Below are 23,213 nucleotides of genomic sequence, written 5' to 3' on the forward strand. Positions count from 1 at the left end.
TACATTTAGTGAAAACAAATTTCCTCAAGTGATCTCCCTGGTAGCATGTTTACTCACTATGTGGAGTGGAGATAAGGATTACTTTATTGCTACAGATATTTTACAATTAGTATTTCTGTGTAAGTACATAGGCTATTTCAAGGACAATTTAGCACTTATTTTGAAATTATATATAAACATGCAAACAAATACGAACCCAAGAGTATAAACTCTATGACAAAAGTCATGTATGCAAACATTAAGAACTCTTTCAGAAATGTGTATTTAAAATGACCAGAATTCCCAAATCATTTGAAAGCTGCTTCTTAAATGCCTCTTACCACTTCAACTTAAATGTTTGCTATATTAAATTCTTTATCCCTGAGTGCCTTCGACTTCCAATTATGTGTTTTCAACTATTAATTTGCTATCCCATTATGTTAAAATTAAATATGTACATAACTCAAAATCTTTCACTATCAACTAATTTCTCTTTCTCAATATCAGTGATACCACCATTCTCTAAGTCTCTCTACTTCAAACATTTGAGTCTTGAGTCTCCTTTTCCATAATTTCCTTTATCCAATCTGTTTAGTAGAATTCAATCTCTCAGGACTGATCTGACAAACCTAAACATTCCTAGCCCACCTCTGGTGTAAGCTTGCCATCTCTGGACTGTTTGAGCTATACATTCCCATAATTTAGCGACACTTAAGTCAAAACTATATTCAGGGCACAAACTCGCGATTCTGTGAAAAATGCAAAACAGGGTTTAAGCAAGCATACCTAAGTGCACAGCAGATCCTGCAGATCACCTCATACTTTATACCAAAGGCTAATTTAGATCCAGTTATTGTCAGGCCTCTGAGCCCAAGCTAAGCCATCATATCCCCAGCGACCTGCACATATACATCCAGATGGCCTGAAGCAACTGAAGATCCACAGAAGTGAAAATAGCCTTAACTGATGACATTCCACCATTGTGATTTGTTTCTGCCCCACCCTAACTGATCGATGTACTTTGTAATCTCCCCCACCCTTAAGAAGGTTCCTCATAATCTCCCCTAACCTTAAGAAGTTTCTTTGTAATTCTCCCCACCCTTGAGAATGCACTTGGTGAGCTTCACCCCCTGCCCCCAAACATTGCTCTTAACTCTACCGCCTATCCCAAAACCTGTAAGAACTCATGATAATCCCATCACCCTTGCTGACTCCTTTTTCGGACTCAGCCCACCTGCACCCAGCTGAAGTAGACAGCCTTGTTGCTCACACAAAGCCTGTTTGGTGATCTCTTCACATGGATGCGTGAAACAGTTATTAAGTTCAAATGCAGCAAAAGCAGCAAGATATTTTAGCCAACTCAAAAACATTTTTATAATAATTTATAAGTCCTGGATGGGCTTGTGGCTCACCCCTGTAATCTCAGCACTTTGGGAGGCCGAGGTGGGTGGATCACCTGAAGTCGGAGTTTGAGACCAGCCTGACTAACATGGTGAAACTCCCTATCTACTAAAAATACAAAATCAGCTGGGCATGGTGGCACGTACCTGTAATCCCAGCACTCGGGAGGCTGAGGCAGGAGAATCACTTGAACCTGGGAGGTGGAGGTTGCAGTGAGTCGGGATCATGCCACTGCACTCCAGCCTGGGCAACAGTGAGACTCCATCCCCAAATAATAGTAAAAATTTATAAGTCCTTTCACTAATTACAATTATTCTTCCATTGCTTCTTCCAATTGTTAATTCATAAATTGTACATAATTGTAACAATATAATTGCCCTCCTCTTCATATTATTTCAAATATGCCTTTTCATTTAATCTGCAAATTTTATATTTCTCAATTATACTGCTTATATATTATTCTGATAGGCAGCTGTACCTGCTTAAACATTCCAATTTAAGTAGGCATGAAATAGTATATCCAATCTGTTTTACTTTTCCAAATTAATTGTTAGCAAGATTAGGCTTTTTTTTTTAAGAGATGGTTGTCTCAATATGCTGCCCAGGCCAGTCTCAAACTCTTGGGCTCAAGTGATTCCCCCACCTCAGCCTCTCAAGTATTGCTGGGACTACAGGCATGCACCACCGCTCCTGGCTAAAATCTTGTTTTAAACAATTTTTTTCCCTCCAACTTCTTGTGTTCTTGGTGTTCTCTAACCATCTGCACACTGGGGAGGTGGTGATACACAGCACATGCTTCCTCCTTATTTAATGTCACCTTCAGTTCAGAAACGATATGTTTTCTAATTAAAAGACAACTTTACAAGAGAAGCGTACCTAACAAAACGTCTAGATGACTTTTTGTTCATTGATTCAAAAGACACAATCAGCCCCTGCTATTTAGTGGATACTAAGCTCTGGGGCTACATGGAAGAACCACGCAGACACTCTTCCTGCCTTCAACGGCTTACAGTTAAGTTTTGGTAGCAAACATTTGAAACATAACGAAGCTTTTGGTTACTTAAAAGAATTCTATGGTGTTAGGGGGTAACACAAACCTGTTTTGTAAACCTGTATCTTTATACAGGGAATATGCGTAATCTTGCTACATACAGTATACAGGAATGCGGGAATGTATCTTCCTCTGGGCTGCCTTTCGTACCACCTGGCTGGATGGAGCACCTGTTCACTCCACTTTCCACTTGAGCTACAAACCTGAAATGAAATCTTTGCAACCAATACAGCCTGCGCGGGGCGGGGCCCAGTCCATCCCCCTTCGGACGCGCAGAAGCAGAGGTCACCACGCCGGACCCCTGGATTTCCTCGCGGGCGGTTCCCGGCTCCTTCACCACCCCAGCGCTTCAAGACCCCCGCCCTTTGGCCTGAGGCTCCCACTGCCCTAGCCAGTTCCCGGGCTCACTTCCAGCTTTTCCAGAAAGCTTGGCCACGCCCCTCGGCCAAGACTCTCAGGCCACTCGGCCGCAATTAACCCGCGTCTCTGTGCCTTTTTAGGCCCCTCCCTCTCAGTCGTGCCCTTTCCACGTCTTAGGCCCCGTCTCACACTTTCGGATGCCTCCCCTAGGACCCCACCACTTTCCACCCGTTTCCGTCTGTTATTTGTCCCCAACTTGCGCCCGCACAGGCCCCTCTGGAACGCCCCTGCCGCGTGAGTGCCCCTCGTCCCCGCTCAGGAGAGGAAGAGTCTGCGTGCGGCGCATTTCTGGCCTGGGGACCGGGTGGAGTAAACCTGCGGGAACCATTTTACGACAACGTGCGGCTGTGCGGCGTGGCTGACGGCAAAGCCGCGCTGCTCTTGGAGAGGTCACTCCGGAGACGGCGTTGGTGTTGGGGTGTGGGGGGTTGGTGGCACTATGTGGCGCGTCTGTACGCGACGGGCCCAGAATGTAGCCCCATGGGCGGGACTCGAGACTCGGTGGACGGCCTTGCAGGAGGTGCCCGGAACTCCACGAGTGTCCTCGCGATTTGGCCCGGTTCCGGCTCGTCGCAACAGCGTGACTACAGGGTATGGAGGGGTCCGGGCACTGTGCGGCTGGACCCCCAGCTCCGGGGCCACGCCGCGGAACCGCTTACTACTGCAGCTTTTGGGGTCGCCCGGCCGCCGCTGTTACAGTCTTCCCCCGCATCAGAAGGTGAGCCCTAGACCCGCCCTTCTCGGATCCCCGTTGTCTTTCAGAGCTGACTGGATGCCTGCAGGTTCCTCCTTGAGAGGCCTCATTGATCCTCCAACCATTCCCAGTATCTACTTTCGTCCTTTGTCCAATAGTCAGCTTTGGCTCCTTAGCTTCCCTCTCATGATCTATTCCATTGAAAGGAGAGCTTCAAGACTGGGGCTGTATGCGATTATCTGCCGAGGTTCATGCTTTGTGAGACCCCTAGGACTGGGGAGGAGAAAGCCTGTCACTGGAAATTGCTAACTTCTCGTGGGCAGGAACTGCCTTGGTATCCCTAGTTCCCAGTGTGTAATGGAACTGGATACACTTTGCATGAAATTGAATTGAATGAAATTTTAAGCCAGACTGAGAGTTAGGTAACCCTTTAAAAATTTAACGTTTCTTCTTTTTCTCTTCCAGGTTCCATTGCCTTCTCTTTCCCCTACAATGCAGGCAGGCACCATAGCCCGTTGGGAAAAAAAAGAGGGAGACAAAATCAATGAAGGTGACCTAATTGCAGAAGTAAGTTGTTTTAAAATAACGGAGATGAGTTCGAAGAGACTGGCTTTGCCGAATTGACTTTCTGGATGTGTAGTTACCCCTTTGTTTAAGAAACTGAAGTGTTTTTCACAACTTGATGTTAGACAAGATTGGTTGGATAAGTTGTCAGCAGCTGGCCAAACTGGTATTTAGCCCAAGGCATTTCTAAAGTAATTTCTTCTTTCAAGTCTGTTGTAGTGGCCTTATCATCACATGAACTGTATCATTCTAGACACAAAGGCCAAGCTGGCCAACATGGTGAAACCCCATCTCTGCTAAAAATACAAAAATCTGCTGGGCATGGCAGCTTGTGCCTGTAATCCTAGCTACTCGGTAGACTGAGGCAGGAGAATCGCTTGAACCTGTAACTGGGAGGTTGCAGTGAGCCGAGATTGCACCACTGCACTGCAGCCTTGGCGACAGAGTGAGACTCTCTGTCTCAAGAAAAAAAAAAATGCTAGACACAAGCTAATAAACTACATACCGACAGTATAAACCTTAGCTGCTGCTTTTTGTGTTAAAAGGTTGAAACTGATAAAGCCACTGTTGGATTTGAGAGCGTGGAGGAGTGTTATATGGCAAAGATACTTGTTGCTGAAGGTACCAGGGATGTTCCCATTGGAGCGATCATCTGTATCACAGTTGGCAAGTGAGTAGTGCACTCATAATTTATGGAACTTCATTGCTTGGTGGAGTATTTTACCCAGAATTGAGAATTAGGAGTTAAAGACTATTTTTTAAGACTACTTTTGTGAAAGTTGAATCTGCCTGTTATATTTATGCATTCTTTCTTTTCCTTAGGCCTGAGGATATTGAGGCTTTTAAAAATTATACATTGGATTCCTCGGCAGCACCTACCCCACAGGCGGCCCCAGCACCAACCCCTCCTGCCACTGCTTCGCCACCTATACCTTCTGCTCAGGCTCCTGGTAGCTCATATCCCCCTCACATGCAGGTGAGGCTCAGCCTTTGAGTGTTTGCTCTAGGTGATTTATTACTTACTTTTTTTCATAGATGGCTACTACATCTTGGAAACTGACATTAAATGTGGTTAGTTAGGTCTTGTCATTTAGGAGTATAAAGAAATTTAAACATGAAGATTGACAACTTTTCTTCCTGGTTGTTATTTCCAGTTGTAAGAACTTGAACAGTTCCTGTAACCTTTCTCAGCCTCAGTGTAGTACACAGGGTAATTCGTGGCACTTTTCATTGAAGAACATTACATTACAGATTTTGAGGATGATTTTTACTAACATCTGTTCCCTGTATAATTAGAGTTTATAGTAGGCTTTGTTAGTCTGTTTTACCCTGGCATAAAGAAATACCGAGGGCTGGGTAATTTGTAAAGAAAAAAAGGTTTATTTGGCTTATGGTTCTGCAGGCTATACAAGAAGCACGGCGCCAGCATCTGTTTCTCTTGTGGCCTCAGGAAGCTTACAATCATGGTGGAAGGTGGAAGGGAAAGGGTGGTGTGTCACATAATGAGAGAGGGTGCAGGAGACAGAGGGGAGTGGGTACCAGGCTCTTCATAGCAATCAGATTTCCCCTTAACTCATTACCATGGGGCATGCACCAGGCCATTCATGAGGGATCCTCCTCCAACACCCAGACACCTCCCACCAGACCCCATCTCTAACACTGGGGATCATATTTCTTTTTTATTTTTCCACATAGAAAAAAAACTTTATTTACACAATCTTGGATTCTGAATTTCCAATACTTCCAGGGTCTCTTGATCAAATGGGGCAGCGGCAGGTAGGGGAGCAAACACAGGGGCCAGTCCAGATTATCTTACTCAAGAACACCACCAAGAAGAAGGGAAGGCCTAATTCAGTTTTGATCTGGACTATATCTCCTCACACTTTGAGATCACCACAGGTAGCTTGGGCTTATTGTTAGGGCCTGTGGGAACATTCTCAGTCTTTCTCATCACTAGAAGTCCATCGATGAGTTTTCCAAACATTATATGCTTCCCATCCAGCCAGTCGCACTTAGAGCAGGTGATAAAGAACTGACAGCCATTTGTGCTGGAACCACTCTTTGCCACGGAAAACAGGCCTGGAGCTGAGTGTCTTAAGTTTAAAATTTTTGTCTGCAAATGGCTCCTGGTAATTACTGGCAACTCCAATACCATCTCCAGTAACAAAATCTCCACCCTGAGTTATGAACTCCTTTATGACCCTGTGGAAAGTGCTTCCTTTGTATCCTATTGGAACCCCGTCTTTTCTGAATTCTCTAGTGTAGAACTGCGCAAAGTTCTTGGCCGTCTTAGGCACAACTCTGCAAAGAGCTTGATCTTTGTGCGGCCAACTTCCCAACTGCCATTGCTGACATCAAAGAACACCATGGGGTTAGCAGGGCTTGAATTTGCCACCACCATGGCTCCGACCTGGAAGCAGAAGTCAGGGGGATCCTATTGCAGCATGAGATTTGGAAGGGACAAACATCCAAGCTGTGTCATAGGTGTCAAGTGCTGTCTGTTGAATGAAAGTCCCCAGTTGGTGTTCTTTTGACATGTGGTGATCTATTTTCCAAGAGTAGGTGAAGTAATCCAGTAGTATTAATAAATGAGAAAACTGATAAAAATTAAGTGTAAGATACACATATGTAATAGCGTTGCAACAAAGTTGAAGGCAGTGAATGTAATCACTGTTGATTGTGTTAACTAAATCAGTTTCTAAGAAACTAAGTCAGTTTATTAGGTATTAGGGTTATCTTCTGTATATTTATGTGCTTTATATGTTACAAGTGGATAAAAATCCAGCCATCCTTTTCTAAATAATTCTGACTAGCATTTCTCCTGAATCTAGTTGATTTGTAGAAATTTTTGTATAGGAATCATTTTCTTCTTTGGAAATAATATTCTACTCCGTGGTTTGTTAGTAACAATCATTTAGGATTTTTGCCTGATGTTCATTTCACACGTGTATTACATGCTGTTCGGCAGATTCTCTCTCATGATGCAAGACTGACTTAATTTTCCTCTACTTTGTGTCTGTAGCTTTGTGTGCATGTGTTAGAGTTTTACCTTAATTATTCTTTAAGATAGTGAATTGGATTCTGAATCTCTGATATTGTTCTTTAAGATACTGTATAGAGATTATTGACTTCACTGTTTCTTTTTTTTTTTTTTTTTTCCGAGACGGAGTCTCGCTCTGTCGCCCAGGCTGGAGTGCAGTGGCCGGATCTCAGCTCACTGCAAGCTCCGCCTCCCGGGTTCACGCCATTCTCCTGCCTCAGCCTCCGGAGTAGCTGGGACTACAAGCAACCGCCACCTCGCCTGGCTAGTTTTTTGTATTTTTTAGTAGAGACGGGGTTTCACCGTGTTCACCAGGATGGCCTCGATCTCCTGACCTCGTGATACACCCGTCTCGGCCTCCCAAAGTGCTGGGATTACAGGCTTGAGCCACCGCGCCTGGCCGACTTCACTGTTTCTTAAGAAGCAGATGAAGATGGCAAATTCTGAACAAAAAAAGCACTTAACAATTTTTTTTCTAAGGCTTGTCTTAATTTTTTTCCGCTCTCTGGAAACATCTTCAATTAAAATTATTTTCCCCTCTGTATAATCCTGTTGCTAATCAGATACAGAAGACAAAGAGGATAGCAAATGAATCCAAATTCAGTGGACACACAAGCCATATAAATAGTAAAGCAATTTTAAATTTAGATAGGCATTCTGATGTTTGGATTTTATTGGGGTGGAAATGGCTATTATAAAAACAGGGCTTTTTTTCCCCCTGGTTTTTAATTTTTATTTATTTATTTTTTTGAAACAGGGTCTCAGTCCATCACCTAGGCTGGAGTGCAGTGGTGCGATTTTGGCTCACTGCAACCTCTGCCTCCTGGGTTCAAGCGATTCTCCTGCCTCAGCCTCCCGAGTAGCTGGGAATACAGGCACACACCACCACGCCTGGCTGTTTTATTTTTTGAGACAGGATCTCACTCTTCACCCAGGCTAGAGCGCAGTGGTGCAATCTTAGCTCACTGCAGCCTTGACCTGGGCTCAAGCCATCCTCCCACCTCAGCCTCACAAGAAGCTGTGACTACAGGCGTGTGCTACCATGCCCAGCTAATTTTTTTTTTTTTGGGAGACGAGGTTACACCATGTTGCTTAGGCTGGTCATGGACTCCCGGGCTCAAGTGATCCTCCTGCATCAGCCTACCAAAAGGCTGAGATTGTAGGCATGAGCCATCATGCCTGGTCTTTCCTGTTTTTTTTTCTTTTTTTTTTTGATACATCTTGCTCTGTCACCATGGCTGGAGTGTCGTGGCACGATCTTGGCTCACTTCAACCTCTGCGATTCTGATGCCCCAGCCTCCTCAGTAGCTGGGACTACAGGCAGGTGTCACCACGCCCAGCTAATTTTGGTATTTTTAGTAGAGGTGGGGTTTCGCCACGTTGGCCAGGCTGATCTTGAACTCCTGGCCTCAAGTGATCCGCCCCTCCCAAGTGATTCTTGGCCTCCCAAAGTGCTGGGATTACAGATGTGAGCAACTGTGCCTGGCCTCCTGTTTTATTTTTTAAAATGATTATTGCGCCACTGCACTCCAGGCTGGGCAACAGAGTAAGACTCCGTCTCAAAAAAAAAAATTATCAAATAAAATTTTTTGTAAGAATTCTATGTATATATATTATATACAACAAGTTCTGAAATATGTATATATTGTGGAATGGCTAAATTGAGCTAATTTATATATGCATTACTTTACAGACTTATCTTTTAGGACACTTAAAAATCTACAAGATTGTAGGAATTTACAAGAATACAATACATTGTTATTAACTGTTGTCACCAAAGAATAGTTTTTTTTTAATATGGAATGCGTCATGAATTTGTTTGTTGTCCTTGCACAGGAGCCATGCTAATCTTCTTTGTATCATTCCAAGTTTAGTATATGTGTTGCTGAAGCGAGCACAGAACAGTTCTTAATATTACGTTTTTATCTTGGAAAGATATCTGGGAAGGTTGGGACAAATGCAGTTTCCTGTGGGTAAAAAATAAGTAGATGCTAAGTACAGAGCGCAGTAAAATTTTAACAGAATGGATTGGACCAAAGTCATTTTGTGAAAATGAAAAACTTCTTGGTTAAAAAAATAAAATGAAGTCTGGGTGCGGTGGCTCACGCCTGTAATCCCAGCACTTTGGGAGGCCAGGACGGGCAGATTACTTGAGGACAGGTGTTCGAGACCAGCCTGGCCAACGTGGTAAAGCCACATCTCTACAAAAATACAAAAATTAGTGGGCATGGTGGCACCTGCCTGTAATCCCAGCTACTCGGGAGGCTGAGGCAGGAGAATCACTTGAATCCAGGAGGTGGAGGTTGCAGTGAGCTGAGATTGCGCCATTGCACTCCAGCCTGGGCGACAGAGTGAGACTCTGTCTCAAAATAAAAATAAATATAAAAATAAAAATAGATGAAAAGATGCTCCATACTTAGATATTGAGGAATTAATTTTGACTGTCTGAAAGAAATCTTTCCCATCTGCTTGTTGCATTTAACTTGGAGTGTGTGTCAGAGTATGGGTGAGAGTATAAGAGTATGGGTCAGAATATGAGATTTGAAGGATGATTTACCTGGTGGGAAGCTATTGAGGTGCGAAGCTTTTGCCGTAATGAGTATTTGGATTATCATAGTCACCATCATTCTATGAAAACTATATAAACCTGCCAGACTGTTATTATGTAGAAGTCGTCCTGGTATTAAGCAATAATATGTGTATGTTTCTACAGGTACTTCTTCCTGCCCTCTCTCCCACCATGACCATGGGCACAGTTCAGAGATGGGAAAAAAAAGTGGGTGAGAAGCTAAGTGAAGGAGACTTATTGGCAGAGATAGAGACTGACAAAGCCACTATAGGTGAGATTTCTTCAGCTCTTAATGGTTGAGGCACTGAGTTTCCCAAAGAGGAAGAGGATTGCCATTCTTTCCTATAATGAGTGAGTGAGATAATATGAAAACTTTTTAATTCTTAGGATTCATTTTCTGGGACAGAATATTTTATTTCTATTTAGTTATATTTATTCTTAAGTTTTTATTTATTTGTTTATTTGCTTATTTTTGAGACAGGGTCTTAATCTGTTGCCCAGGCTGGAGTGCAGTGGCAAGATCATAGCTCACTGTAGCCTCGAACTCCTGGGCTTATACCCAAACGATCCTCTGGCTTTAACTTCCCGAGTAGCTAGGACTACAGGCCTGAACCACCACACCCAGCTGATTTTTTAAATTTTTTGTAGAGATGGGGTCTCGCTTTGTTGCCCAGGGTGGGTTTGAACTCCTGGCTCAAGCGATCCTCCTGCCTTGGCCTCCCAAAGTGCTGGGACTCCAAGCGTGAGCCCATGTTCCTGGCTGAGAATAATTTATAACAAAAATAATGTGTAGTGTGATTGGTCAGTTCCATCCTGCACTCATTGAATTAAAGGCAATAAATCTGTCAATTCACAGATAATTTTTAGGCCCAAGTTTGCTTCCTGGCCTTATTTTGTTACTGAGAAGCTATATCAGAACTGCTGCTATCTAAACTAGGCAAGGGAAGGCAAGAAGAAACAGGAGAAAATCACTTCCATGGCAGGATGATAGGAAAGAATTTAAGATGACTTTGAGGGAAAACTGAAACCAGGGTTGAGATTGTTTTCATAGTTTGAGAATGACTGATAGAATGTACATGTGTAATATATATATATATATATTCAGAGATGTCATATGTCCATATATCTCCTTCTTAATTCATTTTTAGGCTAAAAAATAAAACCCATATAGACAGTCATATATTTATGATTTTTTAAAATGGATATTTGTAGGTATTATGAATTTCTTCTCTCTGTACCTTTTTTTTTTTGGAGACAGAGTTTTGCTCTGTCACCCAGGCTTGGGTACAGTGGTGCGATCTCGGCTCACTGCAAGCTCTGCCTCCTGGGTTCAAGCAATTCTCCTGCCTCAGCGTCCCAAGTAGCTGGGACTACAGGCATGCACCACAAAACCCGGATAATTGTTTGCATTTTTAGTAGAGACACGGTTTCACCATGTTGGCCAGGCTGGTCTTGAGCTCTTTGACCTCAGGTGATCTGCCTGCCTCGGCCTCCCAAAGTGCTGAGATGACAGGCATAAGCCACTGCACCCGGACTCTCTGCTTCATAATCACCACTAAAGGAAAGCCTTTCCCAAAGATGTAATGGGAGGTACTGGGCATCCTCTGCTGTGGTTGTTTTCAGATTGTGTTCTTCAAATCCCATCATCCCTTGAAGGCACCTTGGGCCAAAGGGGAAATTAAAGAGCAAGACCTTATAATGCCCTGCCTCCCTCCCTTACTTCCAGCAGAGCAGTTCTTTTTTATCTTTTTGTATTTTGTGCTTCCCCATAAATTTTATTTGAAGAAAGGATTCTGTTTCTTAAAAACACAGAAACTTTGGAAACAATAGTTCTGCTTCACCATTTAACTTGAATACCAGTGTCACTGTAGAGACTGGTCACTAGAGAAGTGTTACCTTGGTTGAACTTTGAAGTCTGTTGTGGCCCAGGAGCCTTTTCATTTTAAACATTTTATTTATTTTTGAGATGGAGTCTCACTCTTGTCCAGGCTGGAGTGCAGTGGCACGATCTCAGCCTATCACAACCTCTGCCTCCCAGGTTCAAGCGATTCTCCTGCCTGAGCCTCCCGAGTTGCTGGGACTACAGGCGCCCGCCACCACGCCTGGCTAATTTTTGTATTTTTAGTAGAAATGGGGTTTCACTATTTTGGCCAGGCTGGTCTTGAACTCCTGACTTCGTGATATGCCTGCCTTGGCCTACCAAAGTCCTGGGATTACAGATGTGAGCCACGACTGCTCCCAGCCTTTTTTTTTTTTTTTCTGAGACACAGTCTTGCTCTGTTGCCCAGGATGGAGTGCAATGGCATGATCTTGGCTCACTACATTCTCTGCCTCCCGGGTTCAAGCCATTCTCCTGCCTCAGCTGCCCAAGTAGCTGGGATTACAGGAACCTGCCACTATGCCTGGCTAATTTTTTGTATTTTTAGTAGAGATGGGGTTTCACCATGTTGGCCAGCCTGGTGTTGAACTCCTGACCTCAGATGATCCACCTACCTTGGCCTCCCAAAGTGCTGGGATAACAGGCGCAAGCCACCGTGCCCAGCCTTAAATATATATATGTATATATTTTCTTTTTTTTTTGAGATGGAGTTTCACTCTTGTTGCCCAGGCTGCAGTGCAATGGCACGATCTCGGCTCACTGCAACCTCCACCTCCCGGGTTCAAGTGATTTTCTTGCCTCAGCCTCCCGAGTAGCTGGAATTACAGGCATGCGCCACCACGCCTGGCTAATTTTATATTTTTAGTAGAGACGGGGTTTCTCCACATTGGTCAGGCTAATCTTGAACTCCCGACCTCAGGTGACCCACCCACCTTGGCCTCCCAAAGTGCTGGGATTACAGGCGTGAGCCACCGCGCCTGGCCTAAACATATTTTTTATTGGGTATTCTCAGTTGGGAAATGGAAGGATTCATCAAAGAGAGGCACAACAGTACAGAAAGCCAATGGCTTCTTTTAGTTTTACTTTTGCAATCCTAAATGTTTGAGTTCTTTGCAAGGAAGGCAGTAGTTGAATAAAATGTAAGTTGTCAACACCACAGAAATCCTAGTAAAGCTGTAATTCTTCATATTGAAATATTTGGTATAATATCAAGTATAACCTCTTTGAAAAGTTCCAAAGATGCTTTTATGGCTGAAATCCAACATTAATATCTAGGTTGGTAGCTCCCTTAATTTGGCATGTATGTGGTTCTTATCTTTAGCAGCATAGCTGACTTCCAACTCCATCTTAGAGTCTTGTGAGTCTGCATGGGAGCTGTCCTTGGAGATTTTTAAATAACTTTTAGAACTAACCACTGTCTGTAATCTTTCATAGTTTTATTGAACAGATATTTATTTATCATTTACTTTGGACCAGGTGCTATTTTGTACCAGGTCATATTATTTCTAAGAACTTGAAAAATATTAAATCCGTTTAAATGTATAACATCCCTGTGAGATTGGCACTATTATCATCCCCGTATCGTAGGTAAAGAAACCAAGACACAGAAGGTTAAATAGGTTGCAAAAAAGGTTATATAGCTGGCTTGAATGAGAAAAACATTTTACTTAAAACTGTGCTGTGAGTTTGAAGGGATAGTGGAATCTCTGAAGTCCCATAATGTTTTTTCTTTCTATTTAAGGTTTTGAAGTACAGGAAGAAGGTTATCTGGCAAAAATCCTGGTCCCTGAAGGCACAAGAGATGTCCCTTTAGGAGCCCCACTCTGTATCATTGTAGAAAAAGAGGCAGATATATCAGCATTTGCTGACTATAGGCCAACTGAAGTAACAGATTTAAAACCACAAGCACCACCACCTACCCCACCCCCGGTAGGTATGCTTCTAGAATTTGGGAAACACTTACCTTGTTTATCTCTAAATTAAGGAATTTTGATTAGATGATATCCTAGGTTCCTTCCACCTCCAAGATTCTATGACTGAGGAGGGAGATAGTTGATTAACCTTTGTGGAGACCTATAGTGTTTGTTGTACTGCGTTGTTCACCTAATGGTCGATAGTTTGGGCCTTGTAGCTTTTTTTTTTCCTGCCATCTAGAGTCCTGCTGAAAACAAAGCTGAGTGACATGCTCTGTTTCTGCTTTAGATGTAGATATCATGCTTGTGGAAAGTAAGGCTTCATTGCCCCAGTCCTTTTTTTTTTTAAAGAGACAAGGTCTCACCCTGTCACCAAGGCTGGAGTGCAGCGGTGCAGTCATAGCTCACTTCATTGCCGGTTTTTTATTAAATATACTGAATAATCTCTGTCACTTGAAATCCTCTTGTTATTCACGTAGTAGGTCAAGCATATATTTCTGATACAATGGAACCTTGACATGACTTCTTTTGCATAGAATTTATTATATCACAAAATACTTTATAAACTATAACATGAACTTGCATTAACTCCAACCAGAGATAACACTGACAGTAAAGCTTCCGCAGATGCTAGAATCATGTGAGTTTAAGCTTGGTAAACATTTCTATAAGACAAAAGTTGATTTGTGACTACTGTACATTTGTGGGAAGCTGGCAAGTAGCATTGTTGTTGTATTTCTTTTGTTTTGTTTTGTTTTTTAATTGTTGTTGTTGTTGAGATGGATTCTCACTCTGTCGCCCAGGCTGGCTTGTAGTGGCGCAATCTTGGCTCACTGCAGCCTATACCTCCCGGGTTCAAGCAATTCTCCTGCCTCAGCCTCCTGAGTAGCTGGGATTACAGGTGTCAGCCACCATGCCTGGCTAATGTTTTTATTTTTAGTAGAGAAGGGGTTTCACCATGTTGGCCAGGCTGATCATGAACTCCTGACCTCAGGTGATCTGCCCACCTCAACCTCCCAAAGTGCTGGGATTACAGGTATGAACCACCGTACCTGGCTATATTTTTTAAGATACTTTTCAACATGGGGCCTTACAGCATAATTTTATATTTTGAAATTAGCTGGCTGGGTGTGGTGGCTCACACTGGTAATCCCAGCACTTTGGGAGGCCGAGACGGATGGATCGCTTGAGGTCAGGAGTTTGAGACCAGCCTGGCCAACATGGTGAAACCCCGTCTCTACTGAAAATACAAAAAATTAGCTAGGCGTGGTGGTACATGTCTGTAATCCCAGCTACTTGGGAGGCTGAGGCAGGAGAATTGCTTGAACCCAGGAGGTGGAGGTTGCAGTGAGCTGAGATTGCACCACTGCACTCCAGCCTGGGTGACAGAGCAAGACTCTGTCTCAAAAAAATAAAAGAAAGAAAGAAGTTAGGATAATTAAAAATAAAAATCATGTTGGTGATGTAAAAGAATGCAAATAAAGAAGTGGTAAGAGAGTAAAGTGAAGAAAGGCCATAGGATACTATACACTCATTGGCAATATTCAGTTCTGTGCTTCTTCATGTTGTTATGGGATAAAGTAACTTTGTTCTGTCTTTGACATAGAAGTATATTGTTCTTGCTGTTCATATTACTACATTATGTTGGTTAAACTGGAGAAAAATACATTAGATCTTTGGAAAAAAGATGAACGTTATTAATATTTAATTAAAATAGTTTTAATTTATTAATAAGATGTAAACTTTTAATCTTTCAGACCAGTCTTTGAAGTGGTGAATTAAAACAATTTGTAATTTGTTTTCAAAAGGTGGCCACTGTTCCTCCAACTCCTCAGCCTTTAGCTCCTACACCTTCAGCACCCTGCCCAGCTACTCCTGCTGGACCAAAGGGAAGGGTGTTTGTTAGCCCTCTTGCAAAGAAGTTGGCAGTAGAGAAAGGGATTGATCTTACACAAGTAAAAGGTAAATCTGTTTCTATGGAATGGAGTTATAAAGTTAAAATTTAGTTGAATTTCCTCCTTAAGACTTGCAAGTACAACTATGGATAGCCATACTTGTAACTGGGATAGTAGGGACAACTGTTAATAATTACATCAGAAGGGAGAAATAGTTCTTTTGTTGCCACCACAGAGTAGGGAAACTTTTACTGAGGTTTATTTACTCTGCCTAGAATCTACCCATATACTTTAGATACCTTTTTTGTTTTTTCCTCTTCTCTTCATGGAAACTACTTGTTTCAAAGTATATGTACTTGTTCAGCAAAATTGGGTTATGGGACTTCATTGTGTAATAAGAAACTTCTGTTAGTGCTAGGTTGACTGTAGTAATAAGCAAAGCAAAATAAAATTTGAAATTGGGGTGATTTGGAATGACTTAAAATGATAAACTTCATATAAAACAGAACTAGAGCTCCCTGAAGGCAACGGAAAATGCCTTACTTGTTTGTCTGTCCACAAAGAAAAAATATAGCTTTGTGATAAGAGCATGGGGCCTGAAATCAGACCACCTAGCGTTTCATCCTGGCTTTATAATTTTCTATGTAATCTGTTTTCCAGTGAATTACTTAAATTGTATGTCCTTATGTCAATTACTTTTCTAGCCATAAAACCGAGGTATTGTACATCATATAGATTGTGAGAGTTAAATGAGCTATAAAAGGTGAAGTGCTTAGAACTGTATCTAGCATTAAGTACTCAATACATGTTTGTTGTCATTCATATTGATATTATTGCCTGGCGCTTAAGTAAGTTTTTTTGAATTAAACCTAAGCTAAAATATAGTGTAGGATAACTAAGGTACTTAATTTGGAAAAGGAGGGAAGTTATTATTCTTGGAACTTGGTTTGATGGCTAGTACTATGTGCCAGTCATTTAACTTACCATACTTAATGTACACAACACTTCTTGAAGTAAGAATTATCATTCCCTATTTTCTGGATAAGAAAACAGACTCTCAGACTCTTCAGGGTTCTTCTTTCCTGTTAAATAGTAAAGTTGCAGTGTGACTCTAGATTTGTTTAACTCTGAAGCCTGTTTCTTCACACTACCCTATCCTGCCTTCCATTTTGATGCTCTGCCATCCATAATTACTAAAGAAAAATATGCTTATTTCCCCAGTTGTCTAGTTACGGGTGCTCAGTGGTGGTTATCCCCTATCTGCAATTTGCTGTCTTGTAGTTAGAAGGCAAGCCAATCCCAAGACACAAGGATAGAATGTTGTAAAGTTTTTGGACTTTAGAGATTCTTATAATATTGGAAGACTCTTTTTTTTTTCCATCTTAATGCCATTTCAGTAGTGTATTCCTATTCTTTATGTATATATGATTAGAATCAGGGACAGCAGTGTAAGTTGGAATAACTTTTAAAGGGAGAAAGGACTGGGTTAATAATTATATCTAAAGAATTTAGACAAGCAAAGAAGGACCATTTATTAGATATTAAGCAATACTGGTTACCTTACTAAAGATATAAGTGGAAAATCCCTTAGGTATTAGCTGAGGAGGAGTGTTAAGAAAAAAAAGAAGGAAAGAAAATCGCACTATTCTTACTATGCAGGCAGAGTTAGGTGATAACTATCATCGAATACTATCTACGCATCAGACACTTGTTCATCAGATGGATAAGATTTCAGTTTCAGTTGCTTATATGACTAACAATAAAGAATTAAATGAACAGAAAGGGAGTATAGCATAGTAGTTAAGAGTGTGAGCTCTGTAGCTGGAATGTTTGGGTGTGAACCTCAGCTCCTTATACTAGCTGTGTGACCTTTTGTGTTGGTTTCTATATAAAAACAATAGGTTTAATGGTTGTGAGGTTTAAATAAGTTAACTAGTGCCTGTACAGAGAAAGCATGTCTAGGTATTAGCTATAATGATAATATTTTTGTTAATAAGATGATTTAAGTGCTAAGAAAGAAAGAAACTCAGTGATATACTAGTGAGTGAAAGGGTGGATGGATATATGTGCAGTCATGACTACTTTTAGACAGGGTGGTTGGGAGATCTTTTTGATGAGGTGACATTTGATTTGATCTGAAAGATAAGAAGGAGGCGGTTTGAGTCAACCATGTGAAGAACTGGGGAAAGATCATTTTAGATAGAGAGACTAGCTGTACACAGTCCGAAATGGGAAAGAGTTTAGCATGTCTGAGGAACATAAAAGAGGCCAGTGTTGGCCGGGCGTGGTGGCTCACGCCTATAATCCCAGCACTTTGGGAGGCCGAGGCGGGCGGATCATAAGGTCAGGAGATGGAGACCATCCTGGCTAACACGGTGAAACCTCGTCTCTACTAAAAATACAAAAAAAATTAGCTGGGCACAGTGGCCGGCACCTGTGGTCCCAGCTACTCGGGAAGCTGAGGCAGGAGAATGGCGTGAACCCTGGAGGCCGAGCTTGCAGTGAGCTGAGATCGTGCCACTGCACTCCAGCCTGTGCGATAGAGTGAGACTCCATCTCAAAGAAAAAAAAAAACCAGAGGCCAGTGTTAATGAAACATAATGAGCAAAGGGTCTAGTAGGAGACGAGATTGGAAAAAAACAGGGATGCGAACATACATGATCTTATAGATTATGGTAAAGAGTTTGAATTTTATTTAAAGTACTTGAGGAAGCCATTGAGAAATTTAAGCAAGGAAGTGAAATAAAATGATTGTGTTTTGAAAAGATCATTTTGGTTGCTCTATGGCAATGGATGAAACATTTATCTAGTTTATGTTTGACAAAATCCCTACTTTTTTTACCCATAGCCCAGTGTTCTTCCCTTTATACCATATTACTTTATGATGGCCTGTTATGCTGCCCAAGAGAGATAGGGAAAAGGGTTTAAAAGGTTTCAACTAATGCCTAAGTCAAGAAATTCTTGTGGGTGGCAGAAGCTTAGCATAAGGCAGGCGGTACTGTGGCTTTCCTCCTCTTGAGGGGCTGTGGTGTCTAGATCAGCCTTGGTTGTAACGGGAGGTTATGGTTTCTGTCTTTTATAAAGGAGAGAAATCTAACAGGGATACTACTACCTCTGTTCTAGAGCTCCTGGTGAGAATAAATACAATCCTAGCCAACTCAGTTTTTGTAATGAAGGAAAGGACTTGGGAAGAACTACACAGGAGAGTCCTTTTTAAAGTCTGTCTTGGGGGAAGATGAATCAGTTTGACCAAATTTTTTCCTAGAAGTGGGCCAGTGTAAAAGGTATTATATAATAATAACTAAATTCTGAATCTCCTTAGAATTGAAGGTCAAGATTATCTACTTGGGTCCAAAATTAAACCTAAGAGGCTGTAGGTGGGAGGAAGGAGGAAATTGAATATAAGTAAAATTAAACCTACTGAGAGAACTTTGAAGATCCTTCCTCATGTGTGACATTGCACCTTTTCCCTTCATTTTCTTTAACCTGGGCCAGTTTAGAGCCTTGGCTACTGTGAAAAAGTTATGAATTATAGAGACCACATAAGGAATGAATGATTCTAAAGATGAGATAATCGCAGATAAGAGTTATTCATGCTATTTTGGGTTGAAAAAATTGATTTGCCAAAACAATTATTGTTATAGCTGTAAATTCTGTACAAAAGGAATTCTTTATGGTCACATAAATCCAGAACCCAAATGAGATCTATTTCATGGCTCAGGAATGGTTTTTTGGAGCTAACCAGGAGGAGGCAGTGAGTTTCCCTTTTGGAGATACAAACGGTGCTCGGCATTATCCTCATGCCAGCATTTCCCAATTTAAAAGTAAGGAAGATGAAAAACATTAAGTACAACTTGGATAAAACTCTAAAAGAGAAATACATAAAGGAATATTTGCAATAGTTAAAAAGAAAAGACCCACTCCAGATCACACACTGGTACTCTGTGTGGATTAAAATTAATAGTTGACAAAAGCTGGTATTCGTAGGGAGAACCTTAAGGGGTAGGGTTAAGGCTGTGATCGTTTCAGAATGTTTTTGGTAGTAAACCCTTAGGCGCTTGCAGTTTAGGATCACAGTGTTGATCTCCTTGGGGAACCAATGGTACGCCGTCATGTATGTGATATTTATGTCTCTTACAGGGACAGGACCAGATGGTAGAATCACCAAGAAGGATATTGACTCTTTTGTGCCTAGTAAAGCTGCTCCTGTGAGTTATGTGTAGCTCTTACTTTTTTTGCAGTTAGTCTCTGTAGCCTGTTAGACCATTTCATACATTATTTATGAATGAAATAGCTCAACCAAGACTGTTTTCTTCTAACTTCAGTGGTTTAATAATACAGTCATGCCTCAGTACCCATGAGAAGTTGGTTCCAGGAGCCCGCTTGTATACCAAAATTCACAAATGCCTAAGTCTCTTATATAAAATAGTGTAGTATTGTATGTAACTTACCCACATCCTCTCAAATACTTTAAATCATCTCTAGATTACTTATAATATTAAATACAAGGTAAATGTGTAAATAGTTGTTATATTTTATTGCTTAGGAAATAATAACAAGGACAAAAAGTCTGTACTTGTGCAGTAGAGATGTAACCATCTTTTTTTTTTCTGGAATATTTTTGATTTGCCTTTGGTTGAATCCAGTGATGCAGAACTTACGGATATGGAGGGCCAAGTGTATTTAGATATTTGTGTGCTATCATTTATATACAAGATCAAAGATGATATACTACCTTGACACGTATTCCACATTATGTTTTGAGCTAGTTAATCAGTTTTTGCTTTGAAATAAAAGATTTGTTCTTTTTTTCTGTTTCAAAATATTTTAAAGTACAGTTGAATGAGTTGTTTTTGGTGTTTGGTTTTTTTGTTTGTTTGTTTTTGAGAGTCTCACTCTGTCGCCCAGGCTGGAGTGCAGTGGCGCGATCTTAGCTCATTGCAACCTCCGTCTCCTGGATTCAGGCAATTCCTGTGCCTCAGCCTCCCAAGTAGCTGGGACTACAGGTGCATGCCACCACACCTGGCTAATTTTGGTGTGTTTAGTACAGACAGGGTTTTGCCATATTGGCCAGGCTGGTCACGAACTCCTGGCCTCAAGTGAGCCATCGTGTCCAGCCCCCCATCCCCATTTTTTAACATCATTTAGGATAATGGATTAGCTTGTTTATATTTATTTATTATTCCTTGCGATTTAAGAATGCTTTGATTGCTTTTTTTGAACATAATTTTGCAAAAACAAAATTATTTTGACATAAACTGATCATTGAACATACTCTGACACAAAGAAAAATGACATTTAAAACATGATTTCAGAATTTTAAGTAAAAATATTAAAACTCTTAAAACAAGCAGAAGTCTCTTTTGCTCGCTGGGGACAGAAATAGCTATTCTATAAAGCTTAGTTTTTAGAATGGCCATGGTGGCTCATGCTTGTAAACCCAGCACTCTGGGAAGCCAAGGTGAGTGGATCACTTGAGTCCAGGCGTTTGAGACCAGTCAGGGCAACATGGCTAATTTCCGTCTCTACTAAAAATACAAAAAAATTAGCCGGGCATGGTGGCATGCACCTGTATTCCCAGTTACTCTAGGGGCTGAGATGGGAGGACTGCTTGAGCCCAGGAGGTTGAGGCTGCAGTGAACCATGATTGAGCCACTGCATTCCAGCCTGGGTGACAGAGCAAGACCCTGTCTCAAAAAAAAAAACAAAACTGCATAGTCACTGGCAGTCTTTCCCAGGTACTTATGCTAAGACTGAGCCACAGTTACTGAGAACTTTTTCTTTCCTCCCATAGGCTCCAGCAGCTGTTGTGCCTCCCACAGGTCCTGGAATGGCACCAGTTCCTACAGGTGTCTTCACAGATATCCCAATTAGCAACATTCGTCGGGTAAGAGAATTACCATCATCTGAAATCAGCTATTAGGGGCATCTTTACTCTAGTTGTTTAGTTGCTTCCATAGTTTTAACATATTAGCAGAGGCTTTTTAAGTTGGGAATATTAGGTGATTACTTTAAAGGAAGTTTTGGCCAACTGAATACTTGAATCCATTTGTTCTATTAGAAAGGCCAGGCGCAGTGGCTCATGCCTGTAATCCTAGCATTTTGGAAGGCCGAGGCGGGCGGAACACAAGGTCTGGACTTCGAGACCAACCTGACCAACATAGTGAAACCCCATCTCTACTAAAAATACAAAAATTAGCTGGGCATGGTGGTGCACGCCTGTAGTCCCAGCTACTCGGGAGGCTGAGGCAGGAGAATTGCTTGAACCCAGGAAGTGGAGGTTGTGGTGAGCCGAGATCGCACCACTGCACTCCAGCCTAGGCAACAGAGCGAGACTCCATCTCAAAAAAAAAAAAAAAAAACCTAGGAGATCTTATATTATGGCAGAGTCCTCCGTCTTTCATTTATAATAATGCTTGAGGTAAGTATTACCAGAGAGTAAGGTGAAGAGACAAACAGAGCCCTGAATTAGTTAAGGTCTTAACTCAAGATAATTTATTTTTTTTAAATCTCTTTGGTTTCAGGTTATTGCACAGCGATTAATGCAATCAAAGCAAACCATACCTCATTATTACCTTTCTATAGATGTAAATATGGGAGAAGTTTTGTTGGTACGGAAAGAACTTAATAAGGTAAAAGGTCTGAACATTCCAAGTTTCTGTGTTACAAAAATTTTGTCTTTCCCCACCAAACATTTATATTTTTGTCCATATATTTTGTTACAGAATGCCAGCTGGTGTTTACTTTCTTGATCTTGTCTTTTGAAGCACAAGGTTTTAAATATTAGTTATGTCCACTATATCTATTTTTTCTTCTGTGCTTTTGATATTATATCTAAGAAACTATTACCTAGTCTAAGGTCTTAAAGATTTATACTTAGGTTTCCTTGTAATGGTTTTATAGTTTTAGTTCTTATATAGGTCTTCCCTGTATTTTGAGTTAATTTTTTGTAGGTAGTGTGAGATAGGAATCTAACTTCATTGTTTTGCATGTGGACATTTATTCTTTCATCCCAGCACCGTCTTTCCCCATCGAATTATCTTGGTATCCTTGTCAAAATTAATCATATATGTGAGAATTTTATTTCCAGATTTTTTTTTTTTGGATCTTGTTATTTTTTGTTTTGTTTTGTTTTATTATACTTTAAATTCTGGGATACATGTGCAGAACGTGCAGATTTGTTCCATAGATATACACATGCCATGGTGGTTTGCTGTACCCATCAGCCCGTCATCTACATCAGGTATTTCTGCTAATGCTATCCTTCCCCTAGCCCCTCGTCCTCCTGTAGGTCCTGGTGTGTGATGTTTCCCTCCCTGCGTCCATGTGTTCTCATTATTCAACTCACAGTTATGAGTGAGAACATGCAGTGTTTGGTTTTCTGTTCCAGTGTTAGTTTGCTGAGAATGATGGTTTCCAGCTTCATCCATGTCCCTGTAAAGGACATGAACTCATCCTTTTTTAATGGCTGCATAGTATTCCATGGTGTATATGTGCCACATTTTCTTTATCCAGCCTATCGTCGATGGGCATTTGGGTTGGTTCCAAGTCTTTGTTATTGTGAACAGTGCCGCAGTAAACATACGTGTACATGTGTCTTTATAGTAGAATAATTTGTAATCCTTTGGGTATATATCCAGTAACGGGATCGCTGGGTCAAATGGTATTTCTAGTCTAGATCCTTGAGGAATCGCCACACTGTCTTCCACAATGGTTGAACTAATTTACACTCCTACCAACAGTGTAAAGCGTTCCTATTTCTCCACATTCTCTCCAGCATCTGTTGTTTCCTGACGTTTTAATGATCG

The 23,213-nt window shown here is 41.4% G+C and overlaps 1 protein-coding gene, 1 non-coding gene and 1 pseudogene across 4 annotated transcripts in view; 1 reads left to right on the plus strand and 2 right to left on the minus strand.

Moving 5' to 3' along the window:
• The first annotated feature begins 2,261 nt into the window (after positions 1-2,261).
• The window catches only part of DLAT (dihydrolipoamide S-acetyltransferase), a 40,067-nt gene continuing 19,115 nt past the window's right edge, over positions 2,262-23,213 (plus strand). Inside the window, exons 1-10 of one of the 3 annotated variants that reach the window (XM_023208227.3) lie at positions 2,262-3,569; positions 4,011-4,112; positions 4,655-4,779; positions 4,932-5,085; positions 9,863-9,989; positions 13,339-13,526; positions 15,319-15,472; positions 19,546-19,613; positions 21,200-21,292; positions 21,930-22,037. In XM_023208227.3, coding sequence (XP_023063995.1) covers positions 3,291-3,569; positions 4,011-4,112; positions 4,655-4,779; positions 4,932-5,085; positions 9,863-9,989; positions 13,339-13,526; positions 15,319-15,472; positions 19,546-19,613; positions 21,200-21,292; positions 21,930-22,037 — 1,398 coding nt within the window. In that variant the 5' untranslated portion in view covers positions 2,262-3,290. The remainder of the gene's footprint in view (positions 3,570-4,010; positions 4,113-4,654; positions 4,780-4,931; positions 5,086-9,862; positions 9,990-13,338; positions 13,527-15,318; positions 15,473-19,545; positions 19,614-21,199; positions 21,293-21,929; positions 22,038-23,213) is intronic. The other 2 variants (XM_031936674.1, XM_031936675.1) reach the window with 2 other exon arrangements.
• Positions 5,977-6,510, minus strand: LOC116418993 (annotated as a pseudogene).
• On the minus strand, positions 8,941-9,047 carry LOC111540369. Its single transcript, XR_002730957.2, has one exon. It is a non-coding gene; the product is annotated as a U6 spliceosomal RNA (small nuclear RNA).

The sequence above is a fragment of the Piliocolobus tephrosceles genome, chromosome 13, assembly GCF_002776525.5.
Source record: "Piliocolobus tephrosceles isolate RC106 chromosome 13, ASM277652v3, whole genome shotgun sequence".
Taxonomy (NCBI): Eukaryota; Metazoa; Chordata; class Mammalia; order Primates; family Cercopithecidae; genus Piliocolobus; species Piliocolobus tephrosceles.